Source organism: Blennius ocellaris (assembly GCF_963422515.1).
Source record: "Blennius ocellaris genome assembly, chromosome: 14".
NCBI lineage: Eukaryota > Metazoa > Chordata > Actinopteri > Blenniiformes > Blenniidae > Blennius > Blennius ocellaris.
Window position 1 is genome coordinate 19,008,421 of NC_137663.1, and position 23,728 is coordinate 19,032,148.

Consider the following 23,728-nt stretch of genomic DNA (forward strand, 5'->3'; position numbering starts at 1 on the left):
ATTTAAAAGTGCCTGCAGCATTCAATTAATTCGTGTTATGTCATATAGTCCATGCACTTTACTGAGATTGAAGACATGCAATGAAATACATCTGTCCAACCTCTTTTAGGCAACACACTGAATATGAACAATCATGTCCAAAGGCTATTTGCAAACATATCATGCCACACACAGCAACCTGTTCTTGCTATGGGTGTATATCTAAGATGTTTGGTTATATTTGTCATTATGAAAACTAAACAGCTTCAGTTCAGATTTTTCAATTCATGAAAAGACTCCAAATAGAATCAGGCTTTTGTCATCTGCTTCTCTAATATGTTTGGATAGATAAAACAGGAGTAGCAAAAACATTCCATTAACTAATAAGTCACAATTCAAAGCACTCAGTAGACATGGGCCCAGACCAACTTTTTATTAAATATACAGCAAAGTTACAATCATCTCGTCTAAAACTTATGTTAAAAAAAAAAAGAAATTATAGACAACATGTTTCCACAGTTCAACCTCAAATTTTATACAGTCAGGAGATGCGTCCTCTGTCCCAATTAAACTCATGGAAGCCAAGGACCTGAGTATTTGTGGATACCATTCATTCAAATAGAAGCGAAGCAAATGTAATTTAGTGTCGAGAGGTAGAATATAATATCAGGATGTGCTCTGTCAATAAACTGAATAATTAATCACTGGGACCCTGGGACAGTGCCTTTTAAACGTGACTGAATTAAACTAGTTGCATTAATTTCCAATTCATTTAGTTCCATGCAATATTACCCATCAAAAAGGTAAATTACATTAATCCAATAATTATACATCAACCAGAATGTGCACCTAAAATATTAATGTCCTACAAACATGTCACTATGAATGTTAATGAAGTAAATTCAAGTTTTTAAATTCACATTGAGAAGCTAAGGCCCATTTATGTAAATTACAAATGTAAAAACTGCATCATTATTTACAAAAAAAGACTTCAAATTTGATAGAAAAAAAAATCTTGTACATTACAGCAACAGGAAGTAGAAAAAAGGCACAAAATGACAAAAAAAAGAAAACAGACTACGAGTGTATCCTGCTCTGTCATGGAGCAGAACATTCAAAGTGGACATTTAAGTGATGGGTCAATAAAAATATTAAAAAGCAAAGTTTTCCCTAAAATTGTACCGAACAGGACGGTGTATATATGCATTTAATTGTCAAATATGTTAGAAAACAGAAACTTAGTTGCACAAAAAAAAACCCCACACATTTGGGAAACTGCTGAAACATCTCCGCAATAAACACATCTCACTTCACTTAAAAAATGGTCTCGTGACAAATCTATACCACAGAACTCATGGGAGGTTGAAAACAGCAAAAGCAAAGCAGTTTTTTTGTGTGTTTTTTTTCCAACTTCGCATGCTGAACTGGGACAAATAAGACAAACAAGTCCAGATCTAGAAAAACTGCACCACAAAATGTCAAACATTAGAATGAACTTCTCCTCAGTCAGGACAGACTATACCACAAACGACGACTTCTGTTTGAAATCCCCCTGCGAAACAAACACACCAAACATCTCAATCAGAGGACACACCATTCAGTTTGTATCTGATCGATTATAGAAAAGAGAACACGCATTACAAACTATGACAATATTGTAAAAAGCATTAAAAATAAAACGCGCTTACGTCGTCCTCGTCACCGCCGCTGTACACCGACGACGGAGGCTGGTAGACCACATTGGACTTCTGTTTGCTGCTGGAGGAATTTAAATATTGAGAAAGTCAGCGATCGCGGACAAGCAGATACAAGAAACCAAAGAGAAACTGAATCACAATTATCGACAAGATCAAAACGTCTCTCACCTGTCAGACCTCTCTGCAATGGAAAAAAGAGAAATGATGTCAGAGTAATGAAATTTCAATGAGGACAACCATTTATTTGCAACTTGGTTTGGGGGTTTAGGAAGAAATTAACACATCTGTGATGGTTTGTTGAACCTGAGATTCAGGGTGACTTCATTTCAACAGTAATCACAATCTCGATTTTCTTTTCTTTTTTCTTTTCTCTTTTAAATGATCAAGTTTTAACCACTGAGTTATATTAACTGAAAAACATATGCGATTATTTAAAAAAATATATTGCAACATCTCTCAAGTTATTGGTTAAATGGAAACAGGTAACAATGGTGGAAAGATGAGATATAAAACGGAGAGACTGAGTTTTCAAAAGTACTATTTTTACTGTATTCACAGTACTTCATATTGCAATGGTTTAAATTAAATGCAAGACCATAAAAATGTTAAAAGGTGTTTAATAGTGTGCGCTATGTTTAATGTATTTTAATTCCAATACAAGAGTGGTGGCGGTCCAGCTGTCATTGAATCTTTTTATGTTCTTGTCTGGTCTGCTGGAAATGATTAAAAACCACATTTTTACTGCAATGAATCTTAACAGCTAAATGACCCAACAATCATCTGACTATCGATGAGCAAAGTAAATAGTATAAATTCAATTTAAAGTAAAAAAAACAACAAAAACAACTCACTCGGCAGATATCCCTTCTTGTTGGCGTACCAAATGCCAAATACCAGGAGGCCCACAAGCAGCAGGGCCACAATGACTCCAGCAACAATTCCACCAACATTTTGGTCACCTTGGAGGGAAAAAATAAAAGAGCATTTTCTGAATTACAAAAGTCCACATGATTGCCACTTCAGAGTTTATGAAAATATGACACTTTACTACGTTTAAACCAGCGTGTCACATCATGTCTGAAGTGAAGAGACACTAATTCATGATTTGGCTTAGAAGTGAGGACCACTTACGAATTTCCATTCTCGTAGCTCTGCAACTCTTAGGAGGTCCGGCCTTGTTGAAAGCCTCACAGTGGTACATGCCCGTGTCCAACTTTTTTACAGCACCAAACTCCTGTAACCGGGCAGGATAGAAAAGTTGAATTTCAATGAGCAAAGACAAACCAAGTATGAAAGATGAAAATCGAGGAAGTGAAACTGACCAGTTCGCCTTTTGCAGCATTGAGCTTGTAGGTCAAATTTTTGAAGGCCGCCATCTGTTGCGGGTTTTCGGGTAGAGGGGCGCCGTCCTTGTACCACTTGTATGTGGGATGAGGCAACCCCACGCCATCATAGCACGACAGCTTGACGGTCCTCCCTGTTGTCCCTGCGGTGGGGATTCTACACACCGGCGTGGAGGGAGGTACTACCGAGACACAACGCACAATTTTACGTACGAGACCACACGGCGTCCACTGCAGTACATGAGCATTCATCGTTCCGAATTACAAAGCGGCTACGAGTATTAAAATAATAATTTTTACCCAACACAGTCAGTGTCACAGACACTTCGCCGAAGTTGCTGTTTTGGCTTGCAGACACCTCACAGTCGTAACGTCCGTGGTCCTGACGCGTGACTTTATTGATCCTCAGATTGCTTCCACCGAACAATGTCACACGGTTTGCATATGGAACTGTGGATGAATCTCAGCGTCACAAACATATATATATATGAACAGCATTTAGAGACCACATGTCCACACCAATTAACTGTACCTTTATTGATAAAGTACCTTTCATACATAAAATACAGATAAAAGCGTTTTGCAAAGATAAAAGAAACATATACAAATCAAAGCCAAATGTGGCAAAGTTGCTATAAAGTGGCTGACTTTCACCCAAATAATCTGGCTCCAGTCATTGATAGTCATTTTCAATATGGTTTCTATGAGCTTTGCACAAGTCAACATGTTTGTGAAGAAATGTCATACAGAGTCACCGGCAATTTTGTAAGCTGCATCATGCGACTTGGTTTTGTAAAAACTTAACGGAGCAAAACCATATTAATTGTAGATGAACATGTAGACAGAAAAAAGGTGTTACGATACGGACCTGTCGGTTTTCCAGCATAGATCACATATGCCTGTGAGCCTTTTTCATTCTTAAATTTCCACTCTACTCTGGGGTTTGAGCCAAAGTCTCCTGTATATGAGCACGTCAGGTCAGCTCCTGAAATGGTAAAACACATTTTATCACACACTTAAACTCTAGTGGAACTGCATCTTTCCTCAGTAACAAGACTGAAGTTGTTTTGAGCGTCTCAACTGAACCTGAGCAAATTATTAACAAGTTCCAACTCAAAATTAAGTTGTCGGACACTATGATCTATGATCAACATACTCCTGCAAGAGAGGTCACAGAAACAATGACAGCGGCAAACGGTTCTCAAATCGTCTTTCTGATGATATTTTCCATGGAAACACATGGCGTTTAAATAGAGCTCATCATTTTCGATACATACTACTCAGAAAACATTTTTTTTTTACATCGTTAAGTAAAAAGTTAAATAAAACAAACCACTGCATAGCAATGAGTTTCATTGCAGCAGTAAGACAAAGCCATCTACTTTGTAGCCCCATATAAATGTAATAGAATAAAATGTGTTTTAAACAGGTTTGTCCTCCACTTCCAAAATTATCTTAAAAGAGCTTACCTTCATTTTCTCTCACGTCCACATTTGGCGTGCTGGTAGAAACTTGAAAGCTGCTCACAACTAAAAAGGACAAACACAATAAGGTCATTCGATGTAAGACGGTAAACAAGTGATCCTATTTTTAGAGGGGTCAAAATGTTTCAAACTATAAATCTGTGCTTGAGGTTAAATGGACATGCTGGCCGAGGAGAAACGGTTGAGTTTGGGGTTAAACAGGGGCTAAAAACAGGCAGAAAGTGAATTAGTTGATTGTCAGAAACTTAAGAGACATTGTTATAATAGATAAAAGATACTTCAAGAAAAATGAGAAAGAGTCTTTAGCGCTTGGTGTCTATGGTCCCGATTTTCTGCATCTCTTTTACTTCACCATCAGCAAAATAAGATCAAGTTACATTATTTGAAGAAGTGCATTTAATTGTTGTGACATTGCAAAAGGAACTTGTTTGTCTGCATATCCTGCAAACTTCCCTTTCTAGGTACATCTTAACAATTTTATACAATGGAATTGCAAATTTCCAAACGTGAAACTTCCAAACACTGCGTGTCACATAAATTCACACAAAAACAGAAGTGCTTCAAGCCTTCTTTGTTATATTCTTCATACTTTTCAATTTACAGTGCCTGAAAATATTTCATACGGTTTTGTTTTTTTTTGTTTTTTTCAAGAGAGGCCATATTTAGACAATCACAAGTTTTTGTTTTGCTTAATGCATTTTTTTTTTCAATTATAGCCAGTTTGTTTGTTTTTCAAATAAACAAATATTAGCAGTGGTTTATAAACCGGCAAGATGACAGAAAGAAAACACTTGAGTGACATGCGTGCTTCTTGTCAAACACACAGAGCATGCTCATCAGCATTCAGGGTGTGGACACACACACACACACAAAAAAAAAAAAGATTAAGGCAGTTCATTCCTGTCCGCTGAGCCGGAAAGCTTCGGGTGAAACTGTCTGGCTGATACTCTTTTTTGACAAGCAGAGCAGTGATACAACAGACACACACACACGACTAAATCATTAATGCAGGCAGACACAGGGCCATATCTATTTCAACATACGTCTCACTGCAACCTATTGCAACACTTTCGTAACTACTATTATTTTAAGTGTGTGGGTTGCTCCATTAATAACCACACTTGCGGCCCGACTCAGACTCAACTACAGGGAGCTGCAGTTCGAATCAGTTAATCATTACACATCTGCAAAATCAGTTGTTGACCACGTTTCCAATCGCCCTGCTCAGAGGCATTACAGCACATGTTATTGTAAACCTCCTTACAACTGATTTGAAGTTATTCGAGGCATTGCCATTGTAAAGACTTTAATGACAGACTTCCTTTAAGCCTGCAGGCGTCACACCACAGCAGTCTCAGCTGAGATAAAGCACAGTCACAGTTTTGGTTTGCTGGAGGAGATAAGGCTCCAGTGTAAAATGAAACCGTTCCACAAACGTCCTTGTTTGCATACTCTTGAGTTTCAGTCCTGGCATGGTAAATTACTTTCGAGGTAAAGTCTGGTGGGATGCATGTGAACTACACAGCTATCTGAAACTCAAAGCCCGGCAGTAAACATGAAGACAAATAACTGGTGAGCTGCAAGTGCAGAGTGGTTACTCAAGAAAGTTTACAGCCTAAAAGAACTGCTGGATTATGAAATCAAAAATATTAGGTTCATACAGAAATACTACAGCAAAACATGGAGGGATTATGTAACACTTCCATGATAAGTTAGTGAAAAGTTAAATTATATTTGAATCAAACTGCCCTGAAGGTACACCTCAAATGGTTATACAAATAAAGCAAGGCAAAAACAAACAATAGGGAAATAAGAACCAGAGAGCAGAAACTTTGGACCAACATTTGAAGGAGGTGGGTTAGTTATGAATACATACAATTATTTTGTAGCACTTCTTTTGTGTTCTTCTGTACTATTGGGAGTCCTAAACATAAAGTCCCCATGAGGTAAACCCATGACTTTTTAGGTGAAAAACTGTTTTAGGGTCAAGCAAAGTATGAGCAAAGTTAAGGTCAGGAATAAGTTACAGTTGACTTGAGAGAAAGAATGTATTAATTGACTTACATTTCTCTAATGAACTACTCCCACCTCCAAAAATCAGAAGATCAAAATCCTGAACAATTGTTATTGTTTCATTAGAATAACTGTAAAACCATTGAATAACCTTTGGAAACTTCATAAAACACTATGTTTAAGTGCAATGAACGTGTCACAATAATGAGGGAATAGCAATGCTGTGATTGGGAAAGATATTTCAATTAGTGATAATCTCATAATTATGAGCCAAGATACCACATCAGATTTTTAATAATATGATGTTACACAAAAACATTTTTTTTTTTCAAAGTTGTACAATGTAGTCAGATTGTCTCACCATAGAAACACACTTGTTTTTACTCAGTACTTTCTTTTTCCAATTAAACACGCCATATATAATTTAAAAGTACAACATGCTAATGTCTTCATAAATGTGAGCATCCTTGAAAATATCTGAATTGATATAAAGGTAAATGTAAAAAAAAAAAAATCCTAAAAAAAATTAGTGATTACACTTTGTACCACTTTATAAGAAATTAAAATACAAAAGGCAGTATATTTACTAATCGTTTTATTGAAATGTGTCAATATTTTTTATTTGTTTCAGGTGAAGTTCACGTTTATATATCATGGAAATCAAAACTACAATATTGTAAAATTAGAGTCAATTATTAGATGCGGATTTTTTTTTTTTTTACCGGAAACTCAATATCGCGATTAATATAGAAAAAAACAATGTGTCAAAATGCCTGACAAAAGAATTTCTTTTTCAATGAGATAGAGTACGCACACGCACGCGCACGCGCGCACTCTACATGGTTTACTGTTTAAAGCGCTCCTCACTTTCTAGAAGAAAAAAAATGAAGACAAGTTTGTGAATGACCTCCAAGTTTCATAAATGCTGCTTTATTTTGACTATTAAGATTATTTATCAAACTTCCTTGATATGGAAGCCGGAGCGGAGCGGAGCAGGCCCGGGGCGCAGGGCCGAGACTCGACGACAAGTCCAAAACACCAAAACAATGTTTAATATTCCATGGCTACTAAATACCTACTTGTCATTCTAGTAGTTGCTGTGTTAAACAGTATTGGAAAGACGGACATTGAACCGCTCGGTGTCCTCAAACACACTCGCAAAAGGCCGCATTTACTCACCTGTTGCTGCGCAAAACAAAAGCACCGAAACCAACGCGGTGGCCCTCATGTCGCTCCTCTTGCTCAACGTTTCTACCTCAACGGCGACTGTTTCCAACAGAAAATCCCGTGAGGCCAGCTGAAAATACACGAACAAAATCTAATGCTTGAATAAACAGCTGGGTTGTTTTGTTTTTTTGTCCTCCGTGGACAGTGCGTATATCGTCGTTTCCAGCCGCAGTGGATGTGCGCCGTGCGCTCTGCTCTCACCTGACGAGTCCGCCCAGGTGACGCTCTGGCTCCGCCCAGCGAGTCCTTCCGTGTTATCCGCTCAGGCTGAAAAACCGGTCGGACTCGTTCAGAAATAGGAAAGAAAAGGGAAGCAGCTGACGCTGGGAGAGTACTCACCCACAAATCAGCGCTCTCATCCCCTCGGATAGGCAGTGACACACATCTTTTATAAGTATGAGAATTTAATCTGCTTTGCGTCCTCCTTGACGTGATATACGTCTTAGAACAAATAATCTTCAAACCGTACGAATGATAGCGAAGAAGGCATGAATCCAAATGATTATCAAACGTTTGCTCAAAAAAGAGTTCCAAATGATATAGATGCTTCTAAGACTTTCATGCTTACCTCCTCAGCAGGACCAACCACTTATGTGCCAAAATACTCTGGTCTAAAAGTCATTAGAAATCATGCCACTTCCTTTTTTTTTTTTTTTTTTTTAAATGCCCTTCAACCCAGTTCTATTTATTTTCATTAAAATAACGCCAAAGACAACAAGGCCATCATAAAGCACTTTGGCAGAGAAAAACTCAAGAATTCAACAAGCAAGCATAAGAGAAAGACGGATGGGGGGAGATGGGAAAGAAACAATCATGTGCACATCATCAGTGTAGGATAATGTCGGATTTAAAATGAACCACTGGTGTAGGATGAAAATGAAAATGTATGTTGATATGACAAGACGCTGCTCAGATAAATGGAAAAGTTGAAATTTGCATCCAGCGGAAGGACGGACCCTGTAATCAGATTGGCTACGTCATGAAATGTAAAAGTTCGTGGTATGTGCTCTCACCTCACGAGAACTCTGAACTGAAGCGATCGGTACAGGAGATTCATCGGTGGATGAAGGAGAGTGACGTCAGAGGCAATCGACATGTCTTTCTCTTTGGGTCACAGTTTAGGTAAGCAGGGTTGAAAGTGAAAGGATGACACGTGAATCGGAAACGAGTATTCTAATTTACTGTAAAATGTCAGGTTACAGACAAGCCATGACTCACAAGGCAACATTACGTAATACCTCAAACCTAAACGGAATGTGTTCAACAATGATTCATTGATGGAGCATCACACGGAAACATGATGATGCAATTAGTACTATTCATTTGAAAATTAGAAGTATAACCTGTTTACAAATTTACAGAAGTTCTGCTTCTTGTTTATAGCTGGATGGATATCTAAAATACCTGATCATCCAGACACTTTCTTCTTAAAATGTGGTCGAAATCCCATAACCTAAGTTTTTCATTGCAGGCAATGTTTTTTTGTTTTGTTTTGTTTTGTTTAAATTTATCTTCCATTCATTTATCTTATCTGCATTTCATAGCAAGTCCACATACTTTTGTCTTTAATCTGAACAACAGAAATACTTTCATTATTTACAGGGATTGGCCAACAGCTTCTCCTCTTACTAAGATTAAAAAAAAGAACAGCAACATGTTCTCAAACAGAGTGGAAAGAAGAAGAAAAAAGGAAGGACAATAACCTCCTTTTCACGTAATGAAGATCTGATACACAAGAGCCGACAATCAAAACATTTGAGCTAAAGCACACAACAAACACACCACTGGTTTTGTGGAAGTAAATCTTGATGCTGCAACATTATACATGTAGGGATTGTGTTCTGAATCCATTCAGCAAACTAACTAGGGAATCTAAATACTCCAGGCTAATTATTCTACTGTTGTGAGAGAACACAGAACAGTTATGACATTGCAGGTTTAATCAATATGAAACCTTATCTCGCCTTTAAAGAGAATTGTCTTTAGTATTTTGTATCATCAAGAAACAGTCGTTTTAACGTGTTCCTGCTGTGAAATCACTGTCCATAGGAGTAGATGCTGAAACTGTGGCCATACTGATACTTTCAGGTGTCTAATTAGATTTGACCCAGTGCTGCCCTCTACTGAATCCCCAGAGTTAAACTCACCCTCATGCATGAACAGTACATTAAAAATGAGATAGTTTCAGCTTAATGAACAAAATATTCCCCTGCTGTTGTGGTTTCATATTAGTTTATTGTTGTCTTACAGTACATAGTACAGCAGTGCTTTTCAGTGCATTTATGTATTTGTGCTTTTTGCTACACACCACCTACTCGTATATACATAAGTAAAAATCCTCGGAGAAAACATCACATCATAAAAAGCATATTCAGTGTAAATGTATAAATAGAATCATCACTACTACTGTGAATAAACCTATAGCTTCGAAGGCATACTCGACAAGCCTCAGCCAAATGTGGGTCATGTATCTCAGGCACAAGTGGAACTCAAAGAGAAAATCTAGAACTGTGTTTTGGTTTTCTTTGCAACTATCACAGAGGAACCCGATGTGTAGTTTCAACATAACAGAGTATAGTAAAAGAGTAACTTTATTGCTTAGGCATGCATTAGGAGTCATTCAAAGAGAGCTTCATAGTTTCAATTAAACACCTTTCCCTTATCTCCGCTGCCTGATCGGTTTCTTATCGACAAATGCAACACAGCCTCCCATTAGAGGCACAAGGTCGCCTCTCTCTGCCCTTTTTCTTTGGCAGGCAGGAAGAGACACAGGGGACAGATTTCATTCGGGCAAAATAGATTGCCAGCCTTAAAGAGTGATTTAACTCAGCAATAATTCACATTGCAGAGTGCAACGTTGCATAACTTTGCTGGAAAGACTTCATTCGTTAGACGGCGTAGGAAAAGCAGTTTTTCGGCCCCCTTGAAGATCCTCCTAATTGCCTTCTACAGACGGTTCTTATCCTGTTAACAAGACTGAAGGATATAGCTTAGTATCATTCATCACATTGAATCCAGTTGCTGAAAGTATTGACTGTAAATATTAGATATTATTGAATATAGACTCTTGATTAATTTAAGACTAAGACACATTCATGCTCGTTACTTATTAGCCTGTGAGGTAAGTCTGTCAGCCATTAATGTGGATCTAATAGATTTATATCATTCTCTGTATCGACTGTTTACATGAGAGAGTACTGTTGAGTACACATTGTATGCAGCAATATGTGTGCTTAGTACTGTATGCATAATGCGGAATATGCAGGCCTGTGACATACCAAATATATACTGTAAGTACATTCAGTGTAACGTGTTGCACTTTGTGCATACACACAGCTTCAGGAGAGTCCAGCAGTCACCAGATGATCATGAGTGCAGTGATAAGGTATGTGGGCGCTTGCTGACACACTTCACGGCCAGTGAATTTCCTGTAGCATGTGAAGTGTCATCAAGGTCAGCAGCAGGCCACTGCAGCTCTGAAACAGGACACTCCACGCTGAGCAGGGGAGGAGCAGCTCTGCAATGGGGAAAAAAATCGGTGCAGGTTAAACAGGAGGCGGAATATTCGGTTTGACAAGTAAAATAACAGGATGTGCATGGCCGTGGCTAAACAATGTGCACAGGAAGAAGCTGCTTACTTTTCTCGACCACTGATGTTTTGGTTGCGACGTTCCCTGAGTCGACTGCTTTGATGTTGCAGGTGAAGTTGGACTTCCCATTGGGAAAGTTTTTAAACAGCAGGCGGCAGTTGTTGCCTGGAAAGAGGCGTACTTTGGCTCTCTTCTTGAAGGGAGCGTGCTGCTCCTCCTCTGGGTCGGTGGTGTCGAAGAGTCTTTCACCTTGCGTATACTTGCAGTAGACTTCTGGTGACTCAGCAGGGGGCGCGTATTTGCAATCCATCCTGAGGTGGTTTTCATCTATAGAGCAGTAGGCCAGCTGAATCACCTTCTGAGCTGAGGTGAAGCCTATGTTGTGAAAAACACAGAAAGCTAATTCTTTGAATCATACTAATTAATCCCCACTTCATGATAATCTGTGCAAAAAAGGCTCTGATACAAAAAAAAAAAAATTCTTAATGATCAGTATGTGAATTGTATTGATCTTACCGAAAAGTGCTATTGTTGTAAAGAAGAACATTCTCTGGAGGTTTCTGGAGGGGGGAAAGTGCATTTTCAGCAAATTAATCAGCCAATTACGATGCATCAGAAACTATTGGCCACTTTATTGAGGTTACAAACAAATAAAGCTGACTGTGCTGTAAAGCCCAGAGTCAGATTTCTGGGACACACTTCTGCAGCCTTCATGCAAACCCACAGAAAAGTCCCTGTTACCTCCATACTGAGGAACTGATCACAACACAATCCCACTGTTTACGCTGCAACCAGATCAACTGTAAACTTCACTGACGCATTTTTCTGCAACATCTTCATAGACCGTGGGATTTTTGTTTTTCACCCTCATCAAATTCAATATGTCAACATAATATAGAAAAGCAATGCAGCATTTTTTCTTAAACATGTTTTTTGCATGGCGAAAACCTTTTTTACTTCAATTCAAATATTTAGATTAGTGCAGCAATTCAACAATCTGCATGCACAAATATGGAATGAAAGCAATTCTTCACCAGTATATTTTACTGAAGCACAGATTCAACACGAACAGGTATACAGATCATTCTCACCTTCTCTGCATTTTGAGTCTTCCTCGGCACTCTGCAGTGTGATGCTGGGGGTTGATACAGTAGAGGTCGGCTTATAGAAGAAACAGAGGAGAGAGGGAGGGGGACATGGAGGGAGAGAGAGAGTGAGAGAGAGAGAGAGAGAGAGAGAGAGAGAGAGAGAGAGAGAGAGAGAGAGAGAGAGAGAGAGAGACAGAGGAGGAGGGTGGGATGCTGCTCCACTGGACTTTGGGGACATTTATCTGGACTGTATAACGTTTTAGATAGATTTTTTCCTCTCTGTCATACTAGAGGACAGAGGATCGCATGTCACTACACAAAGGTCCGGATCTATAGCCAAAGAGTGAATGAATGAGGGTGAAAAAGGAAATGGTGTGATGACGGTTTGACGAGCTGAGACACCTCAGCAGCTGATTTACATTTCCCCATTCAGTGCAAGTACAATATGTGTCAGCAGTTTCTCAGCTCAGTTATAGGGGCATGTATTGAATATACAGACTCTTCATTTTTTATGTGGCACCTTTGCATCTGATAGAGATAAAACAAGTGTCACACAGAGGACAGGAAACATGATGACAAGTGATGGTGTCATATACATTTGAGTGATTTTAATATAGTTAAGAACTATGTTAATATGACACTGAGAAGAAGAAAAAAAGAATCACATGTGATAAAGTCAGTTGAATGTAAGGTGTGGGGCAGTGCTGGTTTAGAGGGTATGGGAGCAAGCTTGTGACCAGAAGTTTGCTGGTTGAAATCCCACAGCTAACTGTGACTCCCTGAGTAAAGAATATAATCCCCAACTGCTCGCTGCGTCATGAAGGGCGTCTGGCATTAAACATCAACATCAAACATGCTGATATTTGATTTTTTTGCTTGTCCTACGGTCCACAAATGAAAATGTTAGAATAAACTGTAATTCGGAAAGTATTCGGTGTATGAATGTACTTTGTGATCTGTCTGCACTGTGTTGGACCAGGGACCTGTTATGAGTATATCCTCTTTTCTGTTCACTGCCCATGAGAAAATGCTCAAGCCCTTTGGTGCTGCTTCAGATAACATGGATGCATTTTTCTATTTTTTTTTTAAATAGATGGATGGCAATGAAGTGGCCTTGAGGAAGGCACTGAACGCTTGGCCCGCACGCACTTATAATTTGTGGTTACACAGCAAAAAGGCTGAAGTATAGAATCTGTTAAAAAGCTGACTTGCCAAGCATATAGTCCACCACTCATAAATATTGATGGATGAGTGTTTTGACTGTGGAATATTTGTGTTTCCATCAGGTTGTCAACTATCTTCAATCCTCTTGTTTAGTTCATTTCATGTGTAAAAGACAAAACTTCATTCAAATGAAAGCAGCGCTACAACATTTGTTTATGATAATGTCTCACCAGTCACTACAAAGCTATGCTATCGTGATAGATTTATTTTTACCAGCGCTCCAAGAACTTTAAACCCTGCCAAGCACAGACTAGAATACATGAAGCATGTACTGGTAGAATCACTTGACCTGGCTGATCTCGTCACTGGCTTGGTTAAAATGCACGTTGTCCTGTGTTGTCCTAAAAAGCACTAATAACTAAAATCCCAACTTGTCAGCTCCACTGAGCAAGAGCCACATTATCCTCTGTATCCTCTACACCCTCTCTACTCTGCTCATCCATTTTGTCAAGGTCCTTCCTGGACAGCTGCTGAACTAGTGCCATACTGAGGCAGTCTCCCAGGACTCCGACAAAAGTGTTGCAGGGCTGCCTGGAAGGTTGCAGCCACTGCACACAATGAAAGATGAAGGTGGTGCAGTTCTGCTACTTCACATTGTATATTTTACTCCACAAATTCTTGTCTCCTCGATGCACGTCAGAAACGGGGCAAGCACTATGGTAGTGATCTTTGCCAAAAGAATTCATTAGAGATTCTGTAGCTGTGATCCCTGCTGTTCCTCTGCTGGAGGCTGCTGCTGATACACACTGCAGATGAAACACAAGCCATCACCTTTTCTTTTCCCGTTACGTGCCCACACAATTCAAATATAATGTGCAGCATAATAACACTCTATCAATGTTGTTTCAAACTGTAAAATCTTTTAATCCATTAGGAGTTTTTGGGACTCTCTATTATCAATACCATGAAACTGTACTGTATGTTCACAAATATTCTGAATTATAATTTCCTTTATCTCTACATTTCAAATCAAGCACATTCCTATTAAGTAATACATACATATACCATTTGGGTATTAGTTAGCACAATATAACATGGTCCACATGTGTTGCAACCTTTCCTCTTTGAACAACTATCTGTAAACATACAGGGGAGGTCAGTAGATGGAGATTTAGGAGAAGAAGAGTTGTCCAAATATTGTTTGGTACATGATTCTAGCTGCTTTGGGTCTTTCTTGCTATTTGCACTGTCGATATTATAAGCAAAATTCTATTCTATTCAATTAAAATTCCAAATTTTTAGAAGAACCTTCGCTGCAGATTGGTGATCCTTTCCAAGGATCCATCATTTGAATGGATGGAAGCTAATATAGTTCTGCTTCCAGGGTTTACAATTTTAGTGCACATGTATATGGTTAGAATTGAAAATAATTGCATGCTGTTTTCTATTGGCTTTACAGAAGGTCAAAACCTAACTAAGATGTGTACAATAATAAACAGAATCCAGAAAAGAATGTATAGAATATACAGAAAACTTCAGAATGTCTGAAGATCAACAAAAACAAATTTATCTGTTTTATCGCTGTGAGCATGTTCTTATTCTGAGGACGCCCTGTCCTCGCACTGCTGCTGGCATCTGCAAAGTTAAGAAAAAAAATGTGATTCACTGATGGGAGCAGACAGGGAACTGATATTTGCTGATATGTTCCGAATGGAAGAAACATTGAATTTTAAATAATGTAACAAAAGTAAATGCTTGGTATCACTAGGTATCAGCAGAATGTAGCTTCAGTGGTGAGAATATACCAGCTGACAGTGACGGGCTGCAAAAGATTGAATGGTTTGTATAGTCAGATATGCAGTATATTGTAATATAAACCAACAGTAGTATGTAGTTTTACTATAGAGCTAATTCAGGCCACTTTGATTTTTACATATTTTGATATCTTATTTTTTTGTTTTTTTTGGAATACCAGATAGAATGAAGGACTATTTTGCTCGAAATGTTTTATGTGGCTCTGAAATGTGTCTTCATGTACCGCAGAGTCACCTCAGTCCCTGGCTGGCGCCCTAAAGAAACCAGTAGGCCAATGGCTCCGTCCTGTTTCTCCTTTTCATCTCTCTTCTCTTGGAGATACTCCTCATTCCGCTTATTTTCTGAGTAACCCTCCAGAGGAGAAAGACTGAAATGTTCCAAAAGCTCCACATAGTTTGCCATCATCATCATGATCTTCATCCCCCTCCTTCTCCTGCTGACGGAAGAGCAGCTCGGGCTTCCGGGCTGGAGCTAAGTATCTGACCTCTTCTCTAAACAAGGTCAGATCGATTCAGGACATCAAGACTTCACCTGCGTATGGGTCCTGTGCCAACCGTTCACCAGACACTAATGCAAGTGTGAGCGTTTTAATAATGTGTATTTATATACATTAAACTTAACACCCTGTGTAAAGGCCTGTGTCAATTATTATAGTTTATCAGTTTATTGTCAGTTTTTATACATGTGTAATCTGTGTTTTATACATGTGTAATCTGTATGGATATAACAGTGACTCACAAAGGTAACGTTACATATTTTATTTTTTATACAAGATCCCAAGATGAAACAGCAATTGGCCGTACTTCCGTTTTTTGTCCTGCAGAGGGAACTGTTGTCTTGCGCTGATCATTTGGCCAAAATCAATCAAGTATAACTTGCATGTTTGGTTTGTGGTAGTTTTGCGTGAGTTGTGAATGACTAAATATCAAGAAGAAAGTATCCGGCACATGTAACAAGTTAGAAAAAAAACATTACAATTGTGTGTTATCATCCAACCAATGCGCCACTAACCATCTAATAGATAATTAAATTACACCATGACAGATTTTACTTGGATCATCTTCAATTCCAGTTTCTAGTGAGCCGTCAGTAATGTGATTGATGACAGAGTCTGTGTGTTTAAGTGAGGGTGTGTGATATAGAGGGTAACAGCATCCTGAGTCAGTGTGAGCTGCTGCTGCTGAGGCTGAGGCTGAAGCTGCTGATGCTGCAGCGCATTCCGACGCACCGAGACCTGCGGACAGGGGAACCAAACCGTCAGGTACGTCCGTCTGCATCACCGAGAAATCATCGACCCACATTCGCATGTTTCCGTCTCGACGCTTTGCCTTTGCGTGTATTACAAGCTCCTCTGCGTGGCTGGCGGTTTTTAGTTTGACCTGCAGCGAGGACAGAGATGCGCGCACACGGTTTGCTGCAGTGCAACGAGACAGCATGGGCGTAGTCCCGCGGCCGCATTTGGGCTGCAGACGGAGCCGGAGCCGCACATCCAGGCCCGCTCCAGGTCTGCTGGTGCATTGCTCTGCTCGGAGGTTGCACTGCTCATTTTCGCGTGTCTCTGCAGGAGTCGATATGTCTTGTGTTTGTCAGTGATGCTATCTGGAGGATGCAGCGCTTAACTTTCTCATGTTTATGTCCCGTGCAGAACTTTGTCAGGTGCTGTGAAGGTGATTCATCTAATCGGACGGATCTCTCGTCATGGAGCTGCACTCGTTTTTCACGGCCTGTCTCCTCTTTGGGAGCATAATCATGACGCATCAGACAACCCACAGTATGTCAGTCTTTCATATTATTGTGTTTTAATTTCCTCTGCATCGTCAAGAGTGTCTTGTTTGAGTTTGTGGTTTTTGTGAACCGTTCAATCACCTGAAACGTCTAAACACATAATGTTCATTACATGACAGGAATATGCCCTTAAAAATAATACTAGAAATAATAAATGTGAGATGAAGTGTGCTCTGCAATGGTGTCATTTCCAATCATTGATACGTTAAAACTCAGTAAGACTATCCAATTCCAGTAGCAAATCAAATCAAATCAAATAAAATTCTAATTATAGAGCACTTTTCATACAAACATACATGCAACACAAAGTGCTTCACATAAAAGAGGAAAATAAAAAAAACAAATAAAATAGAAACACGCACACACCCACACCCAACCACGCACACATGCACATTCCCACCCACCCTAACTGCCCGTAACAGAATTTAAAAACTGATATATGAATGATGTAAGAGTGGCATTACTCAAAGGCATGACTCAGGCTTAGATCGCCTCAATGATTTGTAATGAAGCCCTGTGGACATCTGTCCGTCTTGTTCCCTGTCTTCACCCACTTAATGGATTTGGCCACATTAATATTGCCCTTTCAGCCAATCACTGTCTTCTTCATGATGTATTTACCTGTATTATAACATTTAAAAAGTAATGGTAATTCACTGAAGCATAATAATAAATCAAAGTTATCTTCACTGCAAATACTTCCTTATAGGTCACTGTATGGTTATGACCTTAAAATGAAGATGATCATACTGTTTGTATGACCTAAACCAAACTCAAGAGAGGAAGTGACATCAGCAGTGGTTAAAGCCACAGCTCTGCTTTGAACATAACACTGATGGCAAGAGCAGATTTGAAAATGTGAGTTTAAACAGAAGTCGTCAACCTTTTTGAAACTGAAGGCCACTTAAAGTGTGCTGAGCCATAAGACGGGCTACTTTTTACAAACTTATTGAATTATTAGATTATTAAATCATGAAGGCTTCGTTATGAAAGAGAAGGTTGGCAGCCTCTTTTAGAAACAACCGGGAAAGGGTAAGAACAACAGTTCTGTTAAATGATCTACATCTCTTAATTCAGAATGAAAAGCCCAAAGTCCTTGGTACTCCAAAGGTGACTCACCTATCTCCCCGCTGCCTCACTTCCAGTGAACTCAGTCTCCAACTTCCTCTTCGCTCCACGCGGGCCTCAGATGTTTCCATGTCTAACTTACTTGGAGCGAAACGTCAGGGTGGATTGTGAATTCCCGCCCACCTACCAGATCCCCGGCCCCTACTGCGAGTACCGGCAGGACAGCCGGCTGGTGGGCAGCACCTACCCCAACGCTGTCATCTACGTTTCCACTGAGGACCGCCGCAGGAGCAACGTCAGCCTGGTCAACCCATCTCTGTGCCGCCTCACCTGGGCCCCGCTGGCTGACGAGAGGCCTTTCACCTACACCTGCAGGGTGTATCAGGGCAGCAGCTGGAAGGAGAACAGCATGGCCGTCCATCACAGTGAGTGCACATTACTTCGTTTGTTGGTTTTCATCCGGTCACAAGTAGAAATGGCCAGAACTGAAGGTGTTCAGGAAGTTTGACTTTGATTCACGTTTTTTTTTTTTTTTTTCCTGTGTTGCAGGGATTCTTCCAATCTGCTCTGCCATCAGTGTCATGTTCAAATCAGCGCCGTGGTTTTTGTCGCTGCTGATGTCGCTTCCTTTCACCGTGGGTCTCCTGAGTCCTTGACGTGTCAGCCACTGGGTAACGACGCAGGCGACCTTCCTGACGTGATCTTTGACTTCCACCAGTTTGAACGTTGGCTCATTGTGTAACTGACCTTTAGCAGTGAGGAGACGGCGAGTAGAAAACACATGATTTGAGTATTATGTAAAGATCTGTCTTTGAAGTGTGACAAATTATATGTTGATAGTGCTCACTGTTCCAAGTGTACATTGAACACAGTTGTTTCGCAGTTCTAACTAGGGATTAAATGAGACATTCTGTGAACAAAGCTGAGTTTCTATTATATAGAACAATAAAAAAAAACAACAACAGCAGATTAATTAGCTTTTTAAGATGTTATCTTCATCGGATCTCTCTTGTAAATACAACTCATTGGAATTTATCTTGATGAAAATATTTTTTAATTAAATAAATATATATATTAATTATAGAATTAGGATTTTGTTTTTCAGGGAAAGACAAATATACATAGTATGTCCTCTTGTTGCATTGCTTAAGAAAACCTGAGGATTATATGATGTGATATAAAACTGAAGCTCATATATGTTAAGAGAGGAGAATAATTTAAATATTTATATTGAGCACCTGCTCCATCAGCCTGGTTGAATGGCCCAGAGTTCTGGATTATTAAGGCTCACCGCCACCAATGTGACTCAACAACCATCAAAGCCATGAATGTTTGCAGTGATCACACTGAAACTGATTAGATTTTTTTGAAACATTGTATGTTCACCTCTAAATAACTATATTTATTACACATATTACACTGTCTTAAGCCTCCGTCAGCTGGTACAGGATCAAACTCCTTGTGACGCCCAAAATGGAGAACAAATGATAGAAAATGAATGATTGGATGAATGCTAAAATATTAGAGCAAAGTTGATCCCAGCTCTGCTTGTCCATGTCCTCAGGTGTCCTTTAATGACACTGAACCTGAAGTTGTTCCCAAAACTTTGAGGGCAGCTCACATGGCAGCAATGACATTTGGTGGTTGAATGTGTCTGTGATGACCTGTGTGAATGGGTGAATGTGATTTCCACTGTTAAATCCTTTGACAATAGTGCTAAAAATGCACGATATAGGTCAATATCGAACTATCAAATAGGAAAGTCAATATCCAACTTATTGTCTCACGGGTCAAAATTCAAGTTTCAATCCTAACGCAAACTTTTGCCTCTCTGCATTGATGCCATCATATTTAATACATGATTGATATGATTACAGCCACTATTGGTCTTACCTGCTCCTACTCATAAAAACTGAAAAGAGTCATTTGATCGGGCTAAAAGCTTTTGATTTCATGATATTTTGCTATCAGATGATCAATGCATTACAAACCTGCACTTTATTGTTTGCCATTAAAGTAGAATTTCACCAGTTTACTCAGCTTCACATCACTAACAGCATATATAAGGAGGTTTATTAAGGTGGATGTTATGGCTTTTGAATGACAGCAATATGTACTCAAACACTGCCTTTCCTGCTAGTGTTAGGCTTCTCTGATGTCGTCACTTTTAAATAGAGTCTGTACATCAGACTGTAGCAGGAAATTCTCAAAAACAAGAAATTGGCTCAATTCGAACACATTTTAAACTCTCACATTGACGGCAATAAGGAAAATACTTAACAATGCCCTTCGTCATTCTTCCGTACTCGAAGACCATTGGAACAAGTCTTTCAGTTCTTGCTTGTTTGCTTATCTTCCCCTTGGCCTGAAAAGACATGGAAGTTCAAGACTGTTTTGACTGTTTGCTGAGTCTGTTTACTGATGTGGGGTTGGTCTGTAGCCTTGTACCAGAAAAGGAGAATAAAACACATTACAGCTGTCATTCAGATGTGAGACATCGTTTATGAAGTATGTGGCAAGAGATTGATGGATGTTCTTTTCACAGCAAGTTCTCTGTGTATTCACCCAACTTTGTTTGAATAAGAATTGTTTTGAAATGCCATGCTCATGGACACAGTTTGTATAGATCAGGAAAAACTGTTGAAGCACTTTTGTATTTTCTGTTTCGTCTAAACAAACCCATTCAGAGCTTTGTTCATGCTCTGTTTCTGCTGCTCACCTAATTCAGACTCGACATTGTTTTCTTCTCCTTGACATGTATTCACACTGTTGCCATATGTTGCTTACCATTATTGTTTTTCCCTTGGCACTTGTGATAAAGATGTGATTTTTTTTTTTTCAAATAGACAGAAAAGCTTGTATTCTATCTTATCGTACCACCAAAGGTGTACTAAATGCTAAAGCCAAACTAAAGTAAAAAAATAAATAAATAAATAAAGGTTATGCATTATACATGTTTCCTGTTTTCTCTGAAACTGTCACATATTTTGCTTCTTGGCATTGTCCTGAAGAGGGAGCTCTTATTAAGCATTGACTCAAGAAAGCGCCTCAGAAAATGCTCTGCACACACAAGTGACCCACCATAACAAACATCTTGTCTTAAAGACTTCTGAGTTCAATGTGAGGCCTTGTTGTTGAATGGTGCTATACAAATAAACTTGTCTTTCTTTGCTTATATTGTGTTTGGGTGTTTTTCACTATTCTGTCATTTAAAGTTAGATTCAATAACACTGTTCAGTCACAGGACCTTGCATTGTGCAAAGTGATCCGAGTGTTGACAAGAGAGGTTCCTCAAGCCTTCAAATCAAATTGTAATAAAAACTCCTGCAGTATAAAATTACCAGAAACATTTAAATGGTCAGTGAAATTCAAAGTTGCTGATACCTTTGTATTTCCCACTGTAAGTTAAACAGGGCTCCACACTGCCGTGTATCGAGGAAACTCAATTCATTTATTAATATTGATTGTTTTCTGATAATTTCCTTTAAATATCTTGTGTGTCAACTGTGAGTGTGTCTGGATGGTCCATCTCTGAAGACTATACATTTGTTCCGATATGACTTTTCAATGTGATTGGTCACACAAGTCTGAGGCTAAATGGAGTAAAAATGGACTGGAGGTGGAAATGTGGGGGCCTTCACAGAGCCGGTATCTGTAGACTGTGGTATCATAACACAATAACATAAAGTAAGGTCAGTGACAAGACTAATGATGCAAATCAGAAAACCAGTGAAAATGTTTTTAACCTGCAAATGTGTTTTCCAGCCTGTCCTTGTCAATGATACATCATAATCAGATTATATAAATAAAACAAATGAAAGCAAAACACAACACGAACTAAGTGTGCTGCTAATTTTGTGAATCAAAATCATATATTGTATAGTAAACTGTAATTAAATATCTTGCCTCATTTGCCTTAAAGCAAGATCGGTTTACTTTCATTATGTGTGGCTCTGCAGTGGCCTTGGTGAGATCTCGCATAATAACATTCACAGTGTCACTAAGTTCATCCTGGACTTCTCAACACAACAGGGTGTGGCCTGATGTAATGTTTCCTAACCATGTGTCATTCAAATGAAGATTTGAATGACACACGTATTTTATATGTCAGAGCAGCATGTCACCTTGCTGTGAAACTTTAGTGTTTAAAGTAAAAGTACACTCTGATTAGTTCTTAATGAAAAGAGGCTTATAAAAGAAAACAACCGTTCTGCTTTCATTTTACTAATGCCTTTGTGCTGTAGGTATTAATGATGAAGTTGAATGAAGCTTCAACTTTGTCCTCAGTGCAATTAGAAAACTGTCAGATTGAATTTGATAACTGCTAAAAAAAACAAAAAAAAAAACTGCCAGAACTCTCCCAGAAACCTGACAACACTATACTGACCCCTAACACTCAAATGTCACATTACTTAAAGTTTACAACTACAGTGGTCGGTGCTATTTTGTATATTTAGATGGGCTAAAATGATCTGGAACAAAGAAATATGACATTTAATGGAAGTGATGTAAAGTCAAGTTGAAGCTGTGTGGATGGGTGGTGGTGGTGGTGGGGGGGAGGGGGAAAAGAGTTGCATGACATAATAGTGATTTTGCAATGACGTTTACAAAGAGGTTGAGAAGGGTCTGTGAGGTTCTGTAAAATGCAGGCAAAGGTATAAATACACAAAAGCAATGATGTCACAATTGTGGATAAGATGCATGTAATAGCGTGTGAAATTGATGATCGAGAAAAAGCACAAAAGCAAAGTGCATTTTTCCTTCGGTGAAGAGGCATATATATATATATATATATTTTTAAATACAGTAATTTCCTCACCATAACTTTGTCAATAATCACCAGCTATCAGTCGCAGCTGAATCACCCATGATGCTGTCGCTGTGCATCACAGACGACCAGAGGCGTTTGCATCCATAGGAACAGGCCGATTTCCACCGTTTCTTACATGAGAATCATGGGATGTGACTGATCTGCAGGCAGCTGCCAGGTTAATCTCATCATGAATTAATCTTTATCTTGACCTCCTCCTGAGAGATCCAGACTTATGCTGCATCTCTGATGTTGGATGTGCATGTACATGTTGTGTTTGTGTTATCTGAGGTCCAAAAGCCCGAACCGCCTAATTCCTGGCTTTGTGCCTGTGTCACATAGATAAATTGGCCCAGCTGCAGCTCGCTGTGTGGGCCACCCATTGGGAGAAAACTACCAATGAAGGTCCATCTTATTTATACAGGCATGATAAGCCCTGACGTACAATATACAAGCGTTCATCTCCCACCTCATGCAGATGTTAATCGAGGCTCTGCAGTTTCTTTCTATGAGTCAATTAGAGGCATCAAGCAGAAGTGTGAGCGCAGCAGGACACATCTGTGCTGTGAGATAATGTTTGTGGAACAAATCTGTGACGTGTGTTGTGCTAACATTTAACATCAGAGTCAGGACAAGACAAATGTAATTTACACGTCATTTATTGG

At 39.1% G+C, this 23,728-nt stretch overlaps 1 protein-coding gene across 1 annotated transcript; it reads right to left on the reverse strand.

Annotated features, from left to right (window-relative positions):
• Window positions 1-397: 397 nt before the first annotated feature.
• Window positions 398-7,903, reverse strand: f11r.1 (F11 receptor, tandem duplicate 1). The gene is made up of 9 exons (XM_080508426.1): window positions 7,696-7,903; window positions 4,489-4,548; window positions 3,888-4,004; window positions 3,320-3,469; window positions 2,999-3,201; window positions 2,808-2,910; window positions 2,515-2,635; window positions 1,668-1,737; window positions 398-1,531 (listed from the first exon to the last, which is right to left on the reverse strand). Exons 1-9 carry the CDS (start codon window positions 7,742-7,744, stop codon window positions 1,496-1,498), a joined length of 909 nt encoding a protein of 302 aa, XP_080364552.1. The 5' UTR covers window positions 7,745-7,903; the 3' UTR covers window positions 398-1,495.
• Window positions 7,904-23,728: the final 15,825 nt, after the last annotated feature.

Bases quoted from the DNA above. Each gene is read 5' to 3' on its own strand.
- f11r.1 (XM_080508426.1), bottom strand. From the start codon at position 7,744: ATGAGGGCCACCGCGTTGGTTTCGGTGCTTTTGTTTTGCGCAGCAACA. The intron at 3,202-3,319 runs GTAAAAATTATT...GTGTCTCGGTAG, and splicing joins TGTGACACTGACTGTGTTGG to TACCTCCCTCCACGCCGGTG. The intron at 2,636-2,807 runs GTAAGTGGTCCT...TTTCCCTCCAAG, and splicing joins AGCTACGAGAATGGAAATTC to GTGACCAAAATGTTGGTGGA.